The following is a 20,621-nucleotide window of genomic DNA, read 5'->3' as shown; positions in this document are numbered from 1 at the left end:
CTGAACCTCAACGACTGTTACGTGACTACAGAAACTAGGCTTCTTCAATTCAGCAGGATTCTCAGATGTGCTTATGTCAGGGGTAACGGGCCAGTAGCAGGGCGAGTGCCAAAGATAATCTGGTCCTTGTCTCCATTTTTTCTGTGGCTAGTTCCTTCAGAGTCTTCCCACGAGTAATGTAGTCAGCTGGGTTATTGATGGATTCCACATACCGCCAGGTGTGTGCACTTGTAAGTTCCTGTATTTCGGCAATTCTGGTGCCCACGAATACTTTGTAACGGCAGGATTCCGACTGAAGCCATGTCAGAACTGTAGTGGAATCAGTCCAGAGTACAAAGGATTCAATGTTCAGAGTAAGCTCTTTAGCTAGTAAGGAAGCTAACTGTACACCTGTAAGAGCTGCACACAGTTCCAGTCGAGGCACAGATAACTGGCGCTTAGGGGCTACTCTTGACCTGGCTGTGAAGAAGGCTACCTCAACACTTCCCTTTGGATCCTCTGTGCGCAAGTATGCTACAGACCCATATGCCCGTTCGGAGGCATCACTGAAAATATGTACTTGCCGACTACAGTTAAGGGAATCCAACTGGGAGCTCACATAGCAGCGTGGCAGTGTGATTTGGGAAAGGTGTTGCAATTCCCTTTGCCAATCATGCCAGGTTTGAAGAATGTCAGTTGGCAGTAGTGGGTCATCCCACTCTCGTTGCTTAGCCCAGAGACTCTGTATAAGGATCTTGGCCCGAGTAATATAGGGAGCAAGGAACCTGAATGGGTCGTACTGGCTCGCTACTACTTTGTATATATTTCTCATTGTGGAAGTTGGACAGTTGTCTAGGCGGTTTTTGTATCCAAGAGTATCAGACTGACACATCCAACGTAATCCTAATGCAAGTTCTTGAGGGTCTGATTCGGTTTGGTTAAGCCAAAGCTCACTGCTTTCTGATCTGGCTTCCTTTGGCAGATGATCGATGACATTAGGAAAGTTGCATGCCCATTGTCATAGTTCAAATCCTCCTTCTGCCAACAGATTCCTCAGTGTGTTCACCACCACTTTTGTTGCAACACTCTGTAGACAGTTATTTACATAGAAACACCTTTCAAGGGAGTAGCGGACATTGTCTTCTGGCTGACTGTGATCAATTACGTGCTTCTGTAGTGCGTATGTAGCACAACACAGACTGAAGGTAGTCCCAAATGGGAGCACTTGCCACTCATAGATGCGAGGGGGTTCCTCTCTATTCAGATCATGCCATACAAATTGGAGGAGGGGCTTATCCTTGGGCAGTAGTCTTACTTGATGGAACATGCCCTTTATATCACTACTAAGAGCTACAGCGTGCTCTCGGAATCGTAGCAACACACCAAGTAAGGAGGACCCCAGAGCTGGTCCAGGCAGAAGCCGTTTGTTCAGGTTCTTACCTCTGTATAAGAAAGAGCAATTAAAAACAACTCTGTTTTTCCCATTATGGCTCACCATATGGTGGGGAATAAACCATGATTCTTGATCTTTCTCCGTTAGTTTCTGCTCTGGTACTTCAACCACATAACCTGCCTGTTTCAGTCTCTGAAATTCAGCTCGGTAGGCCTCTGATTTTATAGGATCTTTAGCCAGACGAGTCTCAGTGCTGCACAGATTCGGCATCACTGCTTGCTTTGTAGCGTGTAATTTAGGCATGTCCTTAACGCTTAAGAGAGGCGTGGCATAGCGTTGTTTCCCATTGACGTTGATTCGAGTTGTCTTTGCCTCTAACAGGTCGATAGCCTCTTGATCTTGTTTGGATCTGGTGGCAAATTTCTCACTCCTGTAGGGCAGTACATCAAGTTGCCAGAGTTTCTCGATGTGTCTGAACAGCTCATTGGAAGGGGAAAGGATCGATATGTTGAGACACTGCTCGGAGATCTTTAGCCAGACGAGTCTCAGTGCTGCACAGATTCGGCATCACTGCTTGCTTTGTAGCGTGCAATTTAGGCATGTCCTTAACGCTTAAGAGAGGCGTGGCATAGCGTTGTTTCCCATTGACGTCGATTCGAGTTGTCTTTGCCTCTAACAGGTCGATAGCCTCTTGATCTTGTTTGGATCTGGTGGCAAATTTCTCACTCCTGTAGGGCAGTACATCAAGTTGCCAGAGTTTCTCGATGTGTCTGAACAGCTCATTGGAAGGGGAAAGGATCGATATGTTGAGACACTGCTGGGTCAAAAGTTGATGTTTCACAAGCTTAGCAGGCCTTTGGACTGTCCATCCTAGTCGTGTCTTCACCGCTGCTGGTCCACCAGGAGGTCCCAGGCATACAGGCTCAATCGGGGTAGCTAAGTGGGGATAGTCAGAGCCGATTAGAAGGAGGGGCTGAACACTGTCAAAGGAAGGGATTGGCAGTCCTCTGAGGTGACTGTATTTACGCTGTAAGGTGGCAGCTGGGCATGTGTGTTTGGCGAGCCCCAAATGGTCTGCAGTAAATGCCCTGTGTATCACTTTATGAGGCTGACAGGCTGGAGAGATGGTGAAGGAGACTGAAGTACCATTTATGATCTTCACATCCTGCCTAACAGTTCTCAGAGCAAGGTTTTCTGTTTTACCATGTAGCTTCAGTTCCTGGGCAGCTGCTTGCAAAAGGATGGTGCGTTCTGAACCATCATCCAAAATGGCAAATGTCTCAAGGGCATGTTCCCCATTCCGAAGAATTGCCTTTGTGATCTTTAACAGAACTTGACTGCAACCTAAGGGTCTGTCTAAGTACAGGACCTCATTGGTATTGCTGACAAGAGAGGTGTTCTCATTGACTGGTCTTTCATTGAATTCATGAAGTGCCTCAAGATGTTTGCCCTTACATACTGTACCTTCCAGCTTATCTTTAAACGGCACTGTGCTGCCTGATGAGCTCGGCCACAGCACCAGCATCTCTTATTGGTTTTCACCCAGTTAGTTTTCTGTTCTTTGGTGAGCTGGCTGAAATTCTTGCACTGATTCAGATAATGCTGGATATTTGTGCAGTAGGGGCAGAACATTTTTGGTTTGTCCTGAGGTTTAGCCACACCTGAATTGGACTCTCCTAATGATGTGGTATTGGGAGCAGGGTCTGCGCTGTGAAATATAGCTGCTGTCTTGGTGAACTTAAAGTCTTTGCGCCTGTCTCTCTTCTGGTCAGGGCGTTCCTTTCTGTCTTCGCCAAGAAACTTAAAACCACTCTCCTGTATTTTCAGCTCGTATTCAAGCCAGTCTGCAAAGTGTAAAAGAGTGGGGATGCGAACATTCAAGGGGTACACATACCTTTTGAACTCAGCTCGTAAGTCGTGAGGCAACTTGCACAACAGCCTTGTTACGTGTGAGCCACACTGAAGCTCGAGTCTGCCGCTATTTCCCAGTTGGTCCAGCATGCCTACCAGAGCTCTGACTTTCAATGCAAACCTCTTAAACCCACTGACATCATGACTACGGATAGTAGGATTGTCCATCAAGTCAGCAATTCGCCACAAAGCTAACTGGTGAGGTTGGCCATATTGCTCAGTGAGAGAGGCCATGGTATCGGAGTAGGGCCTACTGGAATTGATGAAGGAGTCTGCAATGAGAAGAGCGTCCTCAAACTTCAAGTGTTCTAAGAGAATTTGATATTTAAATCTCTCAGTAGCATCCTTGGGTAGAAGATTGTCCAATGAGACCTTCAGTCGTGCAAATTCCCATGGGTCTCCCTTAAAGAGGACAGAGAAGATATACAGACTTTAACTAAGGGTGTTTTCACACCTGTAGATCGATTGCTTTGTTCCGAAACCGGGATTAAAATTATTACATATTTTGCTTTCACATGGCAAAGTTTCTTAACAGACCAAATTTGTTAATACAAGTAACGTGCGAGTAAACTGTTCTCTCATTGGTCAAAGTTCCACGGTTTATTTTCCGGGATTCCACTGAGCTGTCACGGCTGTCATCCGTCAGAATGGAACGATAACAGCTTTGCGGGCTTTTTTTTTTGTAGCTGTCGTTATAATAATTTATCATTTTGAGCAGGAGTCCAGGATTGATTGGTAAAACATTTTTAAACATTTTTATGTGCACCTACAAAGAAGAGCAATAAGACGGCATTATAAAATAAAGTGCTCTTTGATTTTTGAATGGCAAAGACGTGCTCACCCACAGACATTCACAGGTTCATTTTGAGGTATTAGCAAAACAACAAAGCTGATGCTTTTCACGGAACTTACGTAATTACCCATCATAAATTGTGATATAGCCTGGTTCGTTGGTCCGTTGGATCGGATTGCTTTCTCACTACAGCCGAATCGCTCCGGAGTTCGTTTTCAATCGAGCCGAGACCGCCTCGTTCAGGCGATCTCGGACTGATTGTTTTGGCGCTGATCCGAGCATGATTGCCATGTTCACATATGCCCAAACGAACCGAGCTAAGGGGGGAAACGTGCCAGGTTCCGAAACAACAGGTCAGGTGTGAAAGCACCATAAGTGTATTGGAAGAGGATCCAGCTGACAGGTAGTGGATTTAGAGTTCTGAATGATGCAGGTTACCTCATCGACAGTAGGAAGACAAAAAGTAGACAAAGTGGACAGAGAATGTTTAGGAAAGTAGGGATCTAAACAGCCACAGCCAACATTATATGCAGGTATTTGTTTATGAATACTTCTAATTTTGTATTAAAATTATCCATAAAAGAATTACATACAGTAGTAGAATTCAAGTGTGATGGTAGAGATTCAGTAGACTGCAAGAACTTATTAACAGCAGAGAAAAGCATTCTAGTATTCCCTTCACTTGCGTGTTTAATGTAGAATTCAGATTTAGCCATAGTGATAGCTTCCTTATAGCTTAGCATATGCCGAGCATACATTTCTTTATGTTCAGTGTAACCAGTTCTGGCGTACAGACGCTCAAGCCGACGGCCGATAGCCTTAACACTAGAACAGCAACGGGGGTAAATTTTAGCCGTGGCTGTTTTTCAAATGTACATAAAAGATTTAAAATAAAACATTGAAGTCTCCCAGTCATTGGCTTTTACTAAAATTATGTAATTTACAATCCAATGTTGTTAAAAATTATTTAGATAAAACCAGATCAAAGAACGGGGCATTATAGGTACCTATAAGCGCCAGCGGGTCAAATTTACCTGCTATATAATGCCTGTATGTTTGCGCTGTCATTTTCTTGCCGCTTATGTTTTAACATAGTACAGAGCTAGGCAATGCCTTTCACTCACTGATTTAGCAGTTAACAGTTTCATAAATAAAGTCAAAATATCCAAGTCAATTGCCAACAGACAATATCCGGATGCAGATGTAAAGCCAATGGAAGTTCAGAGACGCAGGAGCGAATGTGACACCACAGAGCAGTATGTAAGTGAAAGAGTGATCCTGATTAATATAATCCTTACAAGCAATCCATTGATCTTCATGGTTTCATGACAGCCTCAGAATAAAACTATAGAGTTAATGTACAGTGTTCAATATACAGCCCAGTAGTCCAGCAGACAAACCGTCAATCCCGAGAAGTCCCGAAAAGCACTCAGACTATGCAAACAGGCTGTCTTTTCATCAGTGTCACTCAGAATAACCAAGACAACAACAAAAAAAAAAACGGCTAAAACACTTCTTAAAAAACATTGTCATAACATAAAACAGCTTAATTCCCAAGGAGGACATCAGCAGCCAACATGCACCAGCGTATAACCAACCGGTAAATTAATTTAATCATACCCTGCGGTACATGAACAGTGTTGATCCTGGATATTGTCATCTGCAATCGTGCATTGTGATTGTGATCGCTTGCACTGTGATCTGTAAACCCTCGCTTCCAAATTTATCTTGTTACCCACCATATTTATTTTTAAATCTAATATCCCTCTATGGCATATTTAAGTCCCACTTGAATGCTCCTCGACGAGAGGTGGTTCTTCTGTGTCCAAATTTTTCAAAAACATATTGGGGCAATGTTTTTAGGCTCGTGTAGCCAGACCTTCAGACTGACAGCAGAAGGTCTGGGAGCCTTGGCTGCTTTGAATGGCCAAGGCCCGCCCAAGAGGCCATATGACTGACAGGTAAAGCAACCAATCACAAACAATTCGTTTTGTGCCGTGTCACAGTGGAAATGTCGCCACAATAACAGACCGTCGTGTAAAACTCTTGGACATATTTTAAAGATTTAGTGCTGCGGACTTTAAATATTTCACATACTTTTGAAAATCCGGCATTTAGTTGATCCTGATAAGCACTCCTCATCACAGTTGTAAACACGACAGCTTCTTCCATAAGGGGATTTGGAGTCACGGCATCTTTTTGTTTCCAGGCAGAACGTTAAAGAACGTGACACACATGTCTCCCGGAAATCAAAGTTTCTAGCTGGTGGTGCATTCCAAATGGGATATATCGCCCTCCAAAGCGCACTTCGGAGTGAAAACAATCATGGCTGCCATATTTAAGGGGCCATTCCAAATCGAAGTGCTCAAAACTGGCCACTTCAAAGGCCCCATTCGGAATGAAGGATTTCAAAGGGTGAAACTGATGGAAACTTCGGGCCTCCATGATCCTTTGCACTAGGAAGTTGTTTGGAGTCACACCCTGCGTTCCATTCAGAAGGGCTCATTCCTATGCCCTAATTTGAAATACAAAAACACATGGATTCGCTACAGGGGGCCTTTGCCTAACCCCCGGAGCCGTCTGCGGCACGTTTTATTATGAATGCGCGAGCTTTATTTGACGACTTGTGAACTGTTCAACTGCAACACCCGCTGACTGCAATGATAGAGCTTGGAATAGCCAGGACAATTTTTTATATAACTCCGACTGGATTTGTCTGAAAGAAGAAAGTCATATACACTTAGGATGCTTAGAGGGTGAGTAAAACACAAGCTAATTTTCATTTTTGGGTGAACTAACCCTTTAAGTTGAATTGGTTGCTGAATTGCTGAATTGGTTGATTATCTGATTGTGCTCCTCCGAACGTTTTTAACAAAACATCAAATGTGAAAACGTTAAATGTATTGAATTTAAACTTTTTTTCATTGCATATAGAACCCTGTGACAGGGTTTTTGTCACAGGGTTCATATGAAACGGTAATTATTCCACAAGTTACTTTCTTTATTTGAATAAATACTGAATAAAGCATTTTGAAACACTGTGTATGGAGTATTATTCCATTTCATTGCAACTTTATAAGCTTATTTCTTAATATGTTTTATATCTAAAATACATTAATTTTAGAATCAGTTCTTAGCATATTTAAGTATGATAAGTTGACTATATTAATGACTATATTAAGCACTCTATCCACATGCAACAAGAAAACTTTGTGGTTTAGGAGTTGATGTAAACAATGATGATGCACATTGGTGTACAGTGATAATTTAAAATAAATCTAAAAGATAAAATACATTAAATGTAGGTTCAAAGGCAAATGCACAATGTAATCAGTGGACAAGCCATTTGATCTAGATTAACACTAGAACCACCACGGGGGAAATTTTACCTGTGGCTGCTTTTCAAATGTACATAACAGATTTAAAATAAAACATTCAAGTCTCCCAGTCATTGACTTTTACTAAAATTATGTAATTTACAATCCAATGTTGTTAAAAATTTATTTAGAAAAAAACAGATAAAAAAACGGGGCATTTATACCTATACCTATATTTATGTGGGTCAAATTTACCCACCTATATAATGCATGTCATTTTCTTGCCGCTTATGTTTTAACATTGTACATTTCTACGCAACGCCTTTCACTCACTGATTTAGCAGTTATCAGTTTCATAGATAAAGTCAAAATGACAAAAAAGGCGATTTATGGAAGGTAGGTATTAGAAACACTAAATGCCATGAGTGATGGAGAGTCTGATGGGTAAGTTGCGTCCATATCAAAAACTAAAAATATAAAGAGTTAATTTCTTTTAGCAAAACACAATATGAATAATATGGAATTTCTAAATAAAAATGCTAAATGTACATAATCAGTAATAATAAATATATATGATCAGATTTAAACAATTCTTTTAAAACATAAAAATTCAGAGGCTTGTAAGATTCAGTAACCTTATAACTCTTATAATCCTATCACAAATTGACAAGATTCTATTTAACGGGGTGGCTGACTGCTTTTTTTCTAGGCTTGATTGTGTTTATGGGGTGCAGTCTAACATGTGTTAATGCTTAGTTTAAAAAAAGCATTATTTTTCCACATTATTTATCTTTATTCTACACTGCTCTGTCCCTTGTCCTATGAACTGATGATTTCCTGGTTTTATGAAGCCCCTCCCTCAAAAATACGCAATGGGCTCAGATTGGCTAGCTGTCCCAGTGTGTTGTGAATCACTCAACTGCCTAGTACACATCCAGAAAAGTCACACCCCTCACCTCAGAATGCACTCCAGTTGTATTGTAAACAATGGCGTCGTCAATAATGCTTATCAATTTAAGCCCGATTGAGATCCAGATAATATTAGTGAAGAGGATCACGCAGAACCTGTGCAAGCACGGCTCTTACAAGTTATTTGTAAATGCTACTGCTTATGTTAACTTTTAATATATGGTTTTATCCTGATTAAAGCTTTAAAGGGTTAGTTCACCCAAAAATGAAAATTAGCCTGTTATTTACTCACCCTCAAGCCATCCTAGGTGTATATGTCTTTCTTCTTTCAGATGAATCCAATCTGAGTTATATTAAAAATTGTCCTGGCACTTCTAAGCTCTATCAACAGTCCAAAACACATTAAATAAAGTGCGTGCATCCGTAATGAAACGTGCCTCACATGGCTCTGGGGGGTGAATAAACAGCTCCTGTAGCAAATTCATGCATTTTTGTAAGAAAAATATCCATATTTCAAACGTAATAAACACTTTTCTATGACTTCCGCTATCTGTGGAAGGCGTTCTGGCAGATGACGTAAGATGCGCGGTGTTTTGCGTGATTTGTGACGAACGCGGAGGGAGAACAAAACAAAACGCCGGTCATGAATTAGAAGTTCAAAACGAGGATTTGTAAAGAAAAATGTCGGAGGATTTTGGCAAAAGCCAAGAGGAGACTGGTTTTCCTTTGCTAAAGTAACACACAAAACAAAACAAACTCGTGAGACTAGCATATCTCAGAGGTGCGTGGCGCATACGTCCTACGTCATCTGCTCGTTCAGGAGAAGTGAGAGAAAAGTGTTTATTATGTTTGAAATATGGATATTTTTCTTACAAAAATGCATGGAATCGCTACAGGAGGCCTTTATTCATGCCCCGGAGCCGTGTGAGGCATGTCTTATTATGGATGTGCGCACTTTATTTAACGTATTTTGGACTGAAACAAAGAGAAACACCCACCCACTGCAATAATAATGCTTAGAATAGCCAGGACAATTTTTAATATAACTCCGATTGGATTCGTCTGAAAGAAGAAAGTCATATACACCTAGGATGGCTTGAGGGTGAGTAAAACACAGGCTAATTTCATTTTTGCATGAACTAACCCTTTAATATAGCAGAATACATGATTGCGTTGTAGCATTTTTGTAAAATAACTTTAAGGCCCTGTCCACACTAACACAGCTTTTTCTACGCGGTTAGGCTGTTTGTCCACACGCAAATGCAGCACCAGGTCACTGAAACTTTTTTGAAAACGCCTGCCAGGGTGAAGATTTTCAAAAACTCCGGTTGCAGTGTTATCTTGTAGACAGCGAAACCGGAGATTAGTGGCTTGTGACGTCGGGGCCTGCGCTGTTATCTCCCCCCACTGGAAAACATCCATGTTAAAGCTTCTCATAGCTGTGAAAAATATCTGTCTGTCTATACACATAAAGTGTATAATTGGAACACAGTTCATTGATGGAACTGACGAGCTGATGATCTGAATCAGGTGAGAAAGAGAGAAATGCAGAGCAGAGCATGTGCAGAGCAGGGGGACGCGAGGAACAGGATTAAGAACAGCTGCTTTAGAAGATTGATATTGAAACTGGTGAATCCATTTCATATTTTGTTGCATGTTCTCGGGGGCGGAGTTTATGTACATTTCAGGGTTTGTGATGTCACCAGCCCGGGAAGTAGCTCATTGTAGTCCCTACGAGCCGTAACTGTAGGCATTAAACTGCCATAATTTTAAAAGACAATATCTCCATTTGCATTGAACTTTCAGTGTCGTAACTTTGCAGATATTGTTTATGCAACATCACACACTAACTAAAGTTAAAAAAGTGAAATCACAATCAACCACCCCTTTAATATTCATGTCCATATGCTGAAAGTTCTTCATAAAGATACTTGCAGACTTCATTCCCATTCATATTGGTTCCTGGTATCTCTCCTCTGGTGTTGGAAAAAAAAAGTAGGTTCATCTGCAAGCAGTTCCATGGATGAGACTATAGATGAGATTTGCTCACTTTTCCAGAAATTGAAATGAGCTTCTCTTCACGACCAGAATCTGATAAAATCAGGAAATTTGGAAAAATATTAATCAAGATTAGTCTTATTTCAAAGAGAAATTAAGATAGTAAAAAGGATAAACTAATCACTCACGCTTTGAAAATTCATCAGCCATGCGACTTTGTGGTTTCATCTGGTCTGCAAATGGTGTGTTAAGAAACTGATGTTTGAGCCACATTGCACGGTCATCCTCAAAACATTTCCTCTGAAGAGAAAAAGAAAAATGTGATTAAAATCAAGATAAATTAAGAGCTGAATTCAGAAGTACGTTAAAACCAATTATAAGCCAAAACCTCGTGGCCCAATCTGATGGCAGCCTCTGTGAAATTTCTCCTTTCCATTTCAAAGTTTTTCCTCTGTTCTTCAAACACTTTCCACTCTTCTTTCAAGCGTTCCTTCTCTTCCAGCATGTAGGAATCATTCAGAACAGCTGCAGTCTCCTCATCACAGGGAGTGTTGAGCTGTTGCTGTAAAAAATAAAAAAATATTCATATTCTCTTGCTCTGGTGAAGCTGGTCTACATTCTTCAGGACAATTCAAACTACACAGACACCAACAAATGGCAACAGACACGTTCGTCGGATTTTGTCTGATCGGTGTGTTACCCCTATTGGTGTCTGCTGGCATTAGTCGGCGCTTGCTTTTGTCGATTGAACATTGTTGGATCTTGGAAGTGATGCACTGTACTCGGTCAGCCGTTGCCGTTGTTCTGCATCTGTTGATGTGGTGTGAACTGGCCTTTAGAAATAAAGGTTCTTTACTGACATTATTGGTTCCATGACATTAATGTTTTTTTTTTGTTTTTTGGATTATTAAAATGTTTTTTTTTCACAATAAGAAAGAAAAAAGGTTATTTTAAATGTATGAACTGTTCACTGAAAGGTTATTTGGTGAACCAGAAATGGTTCTTCTATGGCAAACCCCCTTTTGCAACCGTTGCAAATGCAAACTGTGTCACCTTGTGCAGCATTGGTCTGCTCACTACCTCATTCAGCATTGAACTGACCTCATTCAACTACCTCTTCAGTCAGTTGAAATAAAGAACTGCTCTCTGAGCTTTTTGTCACTTTAATCAGACTGAATAAGCTCTTTTGCACTACAATCATTTTATCTGCACTGTTTGTTTACTTCACTGGTTTGCACTCTATCTGCCTTGTGCTGCTTTATTTAACTTTTAATTTTTTTACATGTCCTTATTGTATATGTGTATAGTTGTATTTTATATTTAATCTGTATCTATCTGTATTTTTATGCTCTACTGTTAGTGTTATCTGTATGCACCAGGGGTCTGAGAGTAACACAACTTCAATTCTCTGTATGTATGTGCTGTACATCGGGAAGAATTGACAATAAGGCCAGAGCTGAAAAATCCAGCATTGCTGGTCACCAGCATAAGGTATGTTTTGCATGCTGGCATCAGCATGGGATGCTGGTTGCTGGTCCCAATTATGGGATGCTGGTTGCTGGTCCCAATTATGGGATGCTGGTTGCTGGTCCCAATTATGGGATGCTGGTTGCTGGTCCCAATTATGGGATGCTGGTTGCTGGTTTGCTGGTCCCCAGCACGCTAAGCAGGTGTGCTGGTGGACCAGCATAAGGTATGTTTTGCATGCTGGGACCAGCTTGGGATGCTGGTTGCTGGTTTGCTGGATCCCAGCATGAGATGCTGGTTGCTGGTCCCAATTATGGGATGCTGGTTGCTGGTTTGCTGGTCCCCAGCCCGCTAAGCAGGTGTGCTGGTGGACCAGTATAATGTATGTTTTGCATGCTGGGACCAGCTTGGTGTGCTGGTGGACCAGTATTTGTTGTCTTTTGGGTGCTGGTATAATCCCAGCAAGGCCACAACAAAACTTGTGTATGTGTTACATATCACATATCTTTTGAAATTGGTTTGTGTTTGTAGTTAAAGACTAGGGTTGTAACGGTATGAGATTTTCACGGTATGATAATCGTCACAGAAAATATCCCGGTTTCACGGTTATCACGGTACATATTAAACAATAATTCTTATCAGTAACAATGACTCTTAAAAGAACAAGAACAAGTTATTTGAGTGAACAAATCCTTTATTACAACAAACTTGAAACCATTTTAATCAAAATATTGAAGTCTCCCTTCTGAAAAAATAAATAAAATTTTTAAATGTTATCAAATGAAAATATACAACTCTTTTTATTTTCGGCAAAGTTAAAACATGAACAAACATGATATTCCTTGAAAACAATGTTTACATAAATAATTTTATTATAAAGAATATTATTATTATTGTTATTATAACTTTGAAGTACATTGTACAACGCTAATACATTTCTGTAATAATTTAAAATTAAATTGAATGTTTATTTTGACGGGTTGTAGCAGACCTTTGAGTGTATTTGACAATGGTTTTTCTCAAATAAAACTAGGAAAGGTTTATTTGCGTTTTCTCTCAGAGCAGCTCTGCTGATGTTCATGTTTATGTGGATGCTGAAAATAGGGTTGCTAACTTCAGAAAATTAAAACTTCAGAAAATGAAAATATGAACTGAGCTTGACACCTTTTTATTGGTCATTTTGTGTTTCAAGAATAAGGTCCATGGTTAAGAATTATGCTATTAGTTACTTAAATATAAAATGTTTTTCTGTATTTAACAACATTACAATAGTGAAAGACGACTTCCCTTACTGATCACGTGTCTTGCGCGGCGGGATGTTGGACTCATGAAAAATAATCACGTAGTTTGTATTCACCAAAACTGATTTACTGAAGTGAAAACACGGATGGTATTGGCATTAGCGCAAGCGGCGCTTGCTGTGAGGCGAAAGCGACCAGCCGGCAGAGGATTGCGCAGCCTTCCTCGAACAGAACGGAGCGAGGCCGGTGGATAATGAGCGACACCTGCACCACTCACCGATCTCGAGTCCCATGGAGGAGCTCCGGAAGGATAAAAGGAGGAGTTACGACAGTGAAAAACGAGAGAGGACCAGGCCTGGATTTTATTTTGTGTTTTGGTTCTGTTTGTGCGAGACAGTCGTCCGCGAGGGGCTGTTGCGCTATTTTGTGTTTGTTTATTTTATTAAAGTTTTCTTTCTAAAGCCTCCTTCTTCCCGAACTTTGTTACATTGGTGCTGAAACCCGGGAGGGAAGGAGGGACACGCTGCCAGAGATCCCTCGCCACTATGGTGAGTCCGCAGTGCCATCGAGCATGGCAGAGCAGTCTGCCGCCATGGAGGCTCGAGGCGGTGGGCTGGAGTGAGTTGCCGGGGGGCACGAACTCGCTGCCGGCCACCTGGGCTGTGGCGGGACAGCTGCCATCCATGAGGGAGCGGAGGAGTCGCCACCGTTCGCTGAGGCCGGAGCCTGCTGCCATCCGCCATGATGGGGAGGAGCAGGGAACGGAGGACTCCTGCCAGCTGCCCGAAGCCAGAGGAGTGTCGGGTCGTCCACCGAGGGCTGTCCAGTGCCGCCACCTGGCATCGCGGAAGAGTTTATCCAGCTGGTGGAGGGCCGAGCGGCAGTGTGTCTGGGAACCGGAACAAGATTCTTTTTTTTCCTCTCTCCACTCTCTCGTCTCTGTCTCTCCTCATCCTTCCGTCTCCTTTTCTCTCGCCTCGTCTGTCTGTCCTTACCCCCAGGTACGCCATGGCCACCGTGATCGGCTCCCCCAGAGGGGGGAGGGAGGGAGTAGAGCGCAGCCTGCAAGGAGTGATGGGGGTATGTGACGAGAGGGGCAGGGCCGAGAGCCATAGGAACGGAGCGAGGCTGGTGGAGTAAATGCTAATGCATGACACCTGCGCCACTCACCGATCTCGAGTCCCATGGAGGAGCTCCGGAAGGATAAAACGAGGAGTGACGACAGTGTTGGACGAGAGAGGACCAGGCCTGGATTTTATTTTGTGTTTTGTGTGCGGCAGTCGTCCGCGAGGGGCTGCCGCTTTACTTTCATTTTGTGTTTGTTTATTTTATTAAATTAATTAATAATGGAATCATAACTAAAGCAATTAAAATTCAGTTCTACTTTCAGCAGAGGGAGCAAAAGAAATTACAAAGTTATCATACAATTCAATAAATCATGTTTTAACCTTATAGTGTTTTTCTGTTGCATCATTAATGTGTTAAATAGAGAAATATGCAAGCAAAACTGTTTGTCCCCAAAACACTACTTGCATACAGACAACTGACCTACTGACACTCAACCCTGCAAGACCATGCTGGTGAACCAACATCACCAGCTTAATTTTGCTTGAGAACAGCATGGATATGCTGGTCCACCAGCACTATACCAGCATAAACCAGCCTGGACCAGCACTATACCAGCATGGACCAGCATTAAACCAGCACTATACCAGCATTAACCAGCTTGGAATCCATGCTGGCTTATGCTGAATTTTTCAGCAGGGAGCTCGCATGAAAACAAGAGGTGAAATTTATCGCATGAACCAATCACATTCAATCATAACAGATCATATCAAATTCTAGGGCAATGGAAGCATTGCCTCCTCTCATGTGACTTTTCCCCCATTCACTCTCAATTACCCCCCACTAAACCCACGGCACGCTATGGGGTCTCTGTTGTAAGTTAATGGGACGAAGGGAGGCAAGCCTCCGCTGTAACTTTACCTGTGGGTGTCGCTGTTGGACAGTGTTACGTTATAAAAACGAGTGACTTTTAGACTTTTAATATCATATTTAGTCAAATTTGCATTGTTTAATATTTTCTCATCCATTTTTTTTTTGAAGAGACACTGCCTCCCTTGCCTCCTCAGAGGAAATGTCCCTGGTGTGTTCTATGTCAGCAGTATCACACACATGCGTCATGGTACTCTCAATAACGGCGGCGGACTGCCCCAGAAAAAAACGTTAAATAAAGTCATTATTTTTGTTTTCTTTGCTCATAAAAAGGATTCTCGTAGCTTCATAAAATTACAGCTGAACCACTCTGGTAGTACCCTCAAAGAGCAGGCCCGTAACCAGCTATGAGGCCACCGAGGTCCGGACCTCTGTAAATTTTTCATGTTCAAAAATAAAAATTGTATTAAAATTAATTTAAATTAAATGTATGCATTTAGCAGACGCTTTTATATAGAGCAACTTACAGTGCATTCAGGCTACACATTTTATATCACTATGTGTGTTCCCTGGGAATTGAACCCACAACCTTTGCGCTGCTAACGCAATGCTCTACCACTGAGCCACAGGAACATCAATTTGTTAAATAATAAATTAATTTGCTGTTAAACTCCTCATAGGAATGCCTGCACGACATGTTTAATTCAGTTTAGACAGTTTGCAAGAATGTTTAGCATTCCTGGTATGAAAATGATCGATGTGAGACGCTGGTGGCGTGAATATAATTGAATATAATTGGCGGCGTGAATGTAATATTTTATCTTTTTGAGAGTGGCAGCCGCGTCGGTTTCAACCAATCAGTGAACATTTAACTGAAATGCCTATTGAAAAAATAGAGGAGAATATTGTTTTAAGTGTAATAGATTTTCCAGAACTGTATGACCCATCTAAAATCTCATACAGAGACATAAATACAATTATATTTCATTCAATCGCTATCTATGAGGCCACCGAGGTCCGGACCTCTGTAAATTTTTCATGTTCAAAAATAAAAATTGTATTAAAATTAATTTAAATTAAATGTATGCATTTAGCAGACGCTTTTATATAGAGCAACTTACAGTGCATTCAGGCTACACATTTTATATCACTATGTGTGTTCACTGGGAATTGAACCCACGACCTTTGCGCTGCTAACGCAATGCTCTACCACTGAGCCACAGGAACATCAATTTGTTAAATAATAAATTAATTTGCTGTTAAACTCCTCATAGGAATGCCTGCACGACATGTTTAATTCAGTTTAGACAGTTTGCAAGAATGTTTAGCATTCCTGGTATGAAAATGATCGATGTGAGACGCTGGCGGCGTGAATATAATTGAATATAATTGGCGGCGTGAATGTAATATTTTATCTTTTTGTGAGTGGCAGCCGCGTCGGTTTCAACCAATCAGTGAACATTTAACTGAAATGCCTATTGAAAAAATAGAGGAGAATATTGTTTTAAGTGTAATAGATTTTCCAGAACTGTATGACCCATCTAAAATCTCATACAGAGACATAAATACAATTATATTTCATTCAATCGCTATCTCACAGGTATGCTCTTTAGGCAAATCATAAAAAACAACTTCACTTGTGCCAAACGAAAAAAAAAAAGGTTAATAATGACAACAATTAATGGCAGAATGAAACAAACACAAATTTCCGTTATGTTTTATTTAGTTTTTAGTAAATACAATGGTGATGTTGACAATTGTAACTATGGCAACGTCTGCTCCGAGACTTAATTTAACACTTTAGAAAGTTAATAAAGTAGGAAGTTGCAGTTTAGAGTCAGCGATATCTTTATCTTATTTTATTAGCAAAATATTGGAAAAAATGTCAGTTTATTTTTATTTATTTTTAGTTTTTTGTTTGTTTTAGTATCAATATCTGGCAACACTGCTGATCGCCGGCACTTAAACTGAAAGCAATCAAAAAAAGCCCATGGACAGGTTTTTGCTGACAGGATACGACATTCATAAAGGGAAACGCAAAAATTATCATGATATTATCTGTCATAATGCTATCAACGCTGTCAAAAACAGTAGCATTTAACACTAGTACACACAGATCTGTAGAACAAGTAGGTTACAGAATGAAATGAAATACGCAAAAACTAGCCGTGAAGAAGTCTGTGTGCTTCTACTTACTTGGAGAAGTTGCTGTTGAGTCTCAATAAACTCTTTGCACTGCTGGATTTCTAGTTTGAGCCTCTCCATCTCCTCTTCATGGAGTTGTTTGGAGATCACCTCTTCACTGTCTTCATCTTGCACCATGGATGCTTCAACACAAAATACACCACCTTTCACAGTATTTTTATTTTTACAACAGGTTTGTGTGTCTAATGTGTGCATTAGGTGATAAGGCTGCTCAAGAAATAAAGGAAAAGATGGTGATGAACAAAAAGGTGAGATTAAATTCTGTTTGCCTTAAAAGTCTGTGAATGGTATCCTCTACCTTGGCTGTCTAATCTCTCAACATGGTGCTTGAGTTTCCTCCACTGCTGACGAATGCTGTTGGTGAGTTTCTCCCGAGCATGATCACATGACATCTCAGGATGTCCTTTCAAAAGTTCATCATCATCAGAATTTGTCTGCAGAGTCGACTGAAATATGACCCCCCCCCCCCCAAAAAAAAATACCATTAGCAAACACAAATAATTATTAGTTGTATCATGAAGTGTTTAGTGTAAAATATTTGTTATGGACTTGACAGTCATACTGTACCTGATCCATATCATTGCTTTGCTTCTCTTCTTTTTGGCTCATCTTCTTTGAATTTAAAACCCCCACCATTTCTCGTTTCATTTGCTGAAGCACCTTCTTCAGCTCTATGTTTTCCACCATTAGCTCCCTCTGACGGTTATCAAATTCACTGAGAAGAGTTTTGTACATATCTCCCTCATGTCTAAAAAACAAAAAATGTCTAAAGTTGTCATATGATATTATAGTGAAGGGGAACTATAAATATAATGCCGACAAACAACCAAAATGATTGTCTTTTACCTAGATTCAGTTTTTCCAGTTTTCCAAAGACATCTCCTACCATCCGACCTTCCAACATAATTCAAAACCTCCATTCCTGACACAAAGCAGAAATTATTTTCAAAAGATTTTCAAATGACATTAGGGTCACTAAATAATTAAAATTTTTCATTTGTGGGTGAATTGTTTCTTTATGCAAATAAAGTCAAGAGTGAACTTCACTGGTTTTGAGTGTATATCAGCATAAACACTGTCATTCAGAACAGATGCATTCATCTGATTAAATGAGATGGAAAAATCACATAAACGCTATTCCTGTGAACTTTATAATTATCAAAAGTCCAAAGACAAAATGTATTATTATTAGAATGATTTCTGAAGGATCATGTGACACTGAAGCCTGATGCTGAAAATTCAGCACTCCCATCACAGCAATAAATTAGCTACATTTTAAAATATATTAAAATAGAAAGGAGTTATTTTAATATTTTTTTCACAATATTACTATTTTACTGTATAAGAAGTCTTACAGATGCTAATAAAACAGTATATTCAATATGTTATTCTATTAAAATATATATTTAAAGGGATCATGACATTGATTTTTAATTTTTTTAATATGTTCCTTGAGGTTTACTTATAAAGTCAATAAAGTTTTGTGCACAAAAAAACAAATAAATACGTGGAAAGATGATCAGATAAGATAGTTTTGATTGGCTAACGTCATTGCATAGGAAACAGTATCAACGTCCCCTTGCTATTGCATGTGAGTGTTTTGACAGCATGATCAAAATAAAATGGTAATTTCCAGACAAAGCATTATGAAATCATTTACTTATGGTTTGTGATGCAGCTGCAGTCAGATCTAGTGACAAAGGCTTCATCTTTCAACAAATATTTCTTTGTAAACTTTCCATGACACTGTGCACCGTTTACAAAACAAAATGCTCCGACCAATCCTCTGACACGATGCCATTAAAAATAAACTATCCACTTGTTCCTTACACTGGGATCCTTCTGATATCTGTACAAAGACGCGAACGAGCTGTTTAAACCAAACGCGTCAAAGCGAATGTTCTTTCACTCCATTTGTCCTAACAGACTCGAGCGGGTGGATTGTGTCAGAAAGCGAACGGGCATCTGTATACTATATCTAGTGTAGACAAGATAGCGGCAGTGATTGTAATTTCTATTTGCTTTTGACGTGACGCGACGCAACACAACACAACGTGACACTTGCATTCAGTGTAATCAAGTGTCAAGCCATTAAGTGACTGAATGCCAGTGGGCGGGGCTTGTGGTGAGAAGATGACTATTCGTCGATGCGTTGCTCTGGAGGCAGTGTTTATGCAAATGGTTGTGCCCGGGTGACGTCAGCTTGCACCTCAGAACCAAAACGAGCCGTTTTTGGAGCTTGATTAAATAAATGCTTTGTTTGTTTATAATGAGGAGGACACTTTAAGATATGAAACTTCCAGGATGTTTTAATGGTCCGAAGACCTCTTATATGCCAAAAGATCAAGGCAAATTTGATTTCTCATGACCCCTTCAAGTGATACATATTACCTTGTTTATTTTCCTTTTTGGCAATGAGTAGTTGATTGAGGCGCTCCTTTACTCTGTTGTGCTCCCTTTCTCTTCTCTTAATGTCATGGTTGTATTGTATGGCACGACTTGCAATGATACCCTGCAGCCTTTGTACCTATTAAAGTAAAAAGCATATTTGATAAAACAACATATTTTTTGGGGAGGAAAAACAGTACATGACAGCACAGCTTTCTCGCTCATTTTTCATACCTCTTCTTTTGTATCTTTTAGGCAGTTTTGCAAAGTCTTTAAATTTGTTTCCAGCTGACGCTCTCGCTCATGCAAGCGCATGTTTTCCTTTTTCGAAAGTTCAAGCTGGTCCTACAAAACAGTGAAAATTCATAGTAAAATAAAAAATGAACAATAAAATAAAAAAGTGTGATAAAAAGACCAAACCTTTAGCCTGGAGTTGGTGAGATGTTGGTAGTGGAGGTCACTGCTGGACTTGAGCTGCTCCACCTCCAGCTCCTCCATCATTCCAACAGCTCGACGGTGTAGCTGAAGCAAGTCATGTATGTTGTTTAGGGCAACCACAGCATCCAGATCACGAATGCTGTCCGAATTTTGGAAAATTGGTGGAAAGCACAGGGACGACAACTCCTGTGAATGTAAAGAGTGACAAGTCCATTAACAAATACGAGATTCAAGTTTGTTCTTGTTTAGATTCTTCTACCAGATTCTTCTTCTTCAAACTCAAAAGACAAGTTGCAAAAAAAATAAAAGTGCACCTACCTGATTGATGTACAGAATGCACTCAGAGATATTCTCTTCCGTGCAGAAGTTGCTTGAGACGTTGAAAGAACTTAAAGGCAGAGGAGGCATGACCGATGCCGTGTAGAGTCTTGAAGGAGACATTCTAGTCAATAATGCCTATATGTTCTAGAAAAGAACGAGAAACATAGACATAAATAGTTAGCTGTGTAAAATAATGCATAATCAGAAAATACACTATTAATTTTAAAGATTTGTCTCAAGTACATGTGGTACAGGTTCTTCTGAGTGATTGCGAATACTGCTCTAAACTAGGTTAGGAGGGGAACCTGTCCTTAAAATAAATTTCC

At 40.4% G+C, this 20,621-nt stretch overlaps 1 protein-coding gene across 2 annotated transcripts; it reads right to left on the bottom strand.

The window, feature by feature from the left end:
- Positions 1-10,154: 10,154 nt before the first annotated feature.
- On the bottom strand, positions 10,155-20,424 carry LOC107564925 (afadin- and alpha-actinin-binding protein-like). 2 transcript variants are annotated; one of them, XM_016250098.1, is made up of 11 exons: positions 20,293-20,424; positions 19,957-20,160; positions 19,771-19,881; positions 19,540-19,675; positions 17,995-18,070; positions 17,716-17,896; positions 17,447-17,594; positions 17,140-17,270; positions 10,689-10,862; positions 10,489-10,600; positions 10,155-10,393 (listed from the first exon to the last, which is right to left on the bottom strand). In XM_016250098.1, the coding sequence occupies exons 1-11, from the start codon at positions 20,413-20,415 to the stop codon at positions 10,332-10,334; spliced, it is 1,458 nt and encodes a 485-aa protein (XP_016105584.1). In that variant the 5' UTR covers positions 20,416-20,424; the 3' UTR covers positions 10,155-10,331. The 2 variants fall into 2 exon arrangements, with proteins under 2 accessions (XP_016105584.1, XP_016105585.1); XM_016250099.1 differs by having other exon boundaries at positions 17,447-17,582.
- Between the last annotated feature and the right edge of the window lie 197 nt (positions 20,425-20,621).

The sequence above is a fragment of the Sinocyclocheilus grahami genome, unplaced genomic scaffold, assembly GCF_001515645.1.
Source record: "Sinocyclocheilus grahami isolate Dianchi unplaced genomic scaffold, SAMN03320097.WGS_v1.1 scaffold971.1, whole genome shotgun sequence".
Taxonomy (NCBI): Eukaryota; Metazoa; Chordata; class Actinopteri; order Cypriniformes; family Cyprinidae; genus Sinocyclocheilus; species Sinocyclocheilus grahami.
This window is presented reverse-complemented; position numbering and strand designations above follow the sequence as displayed.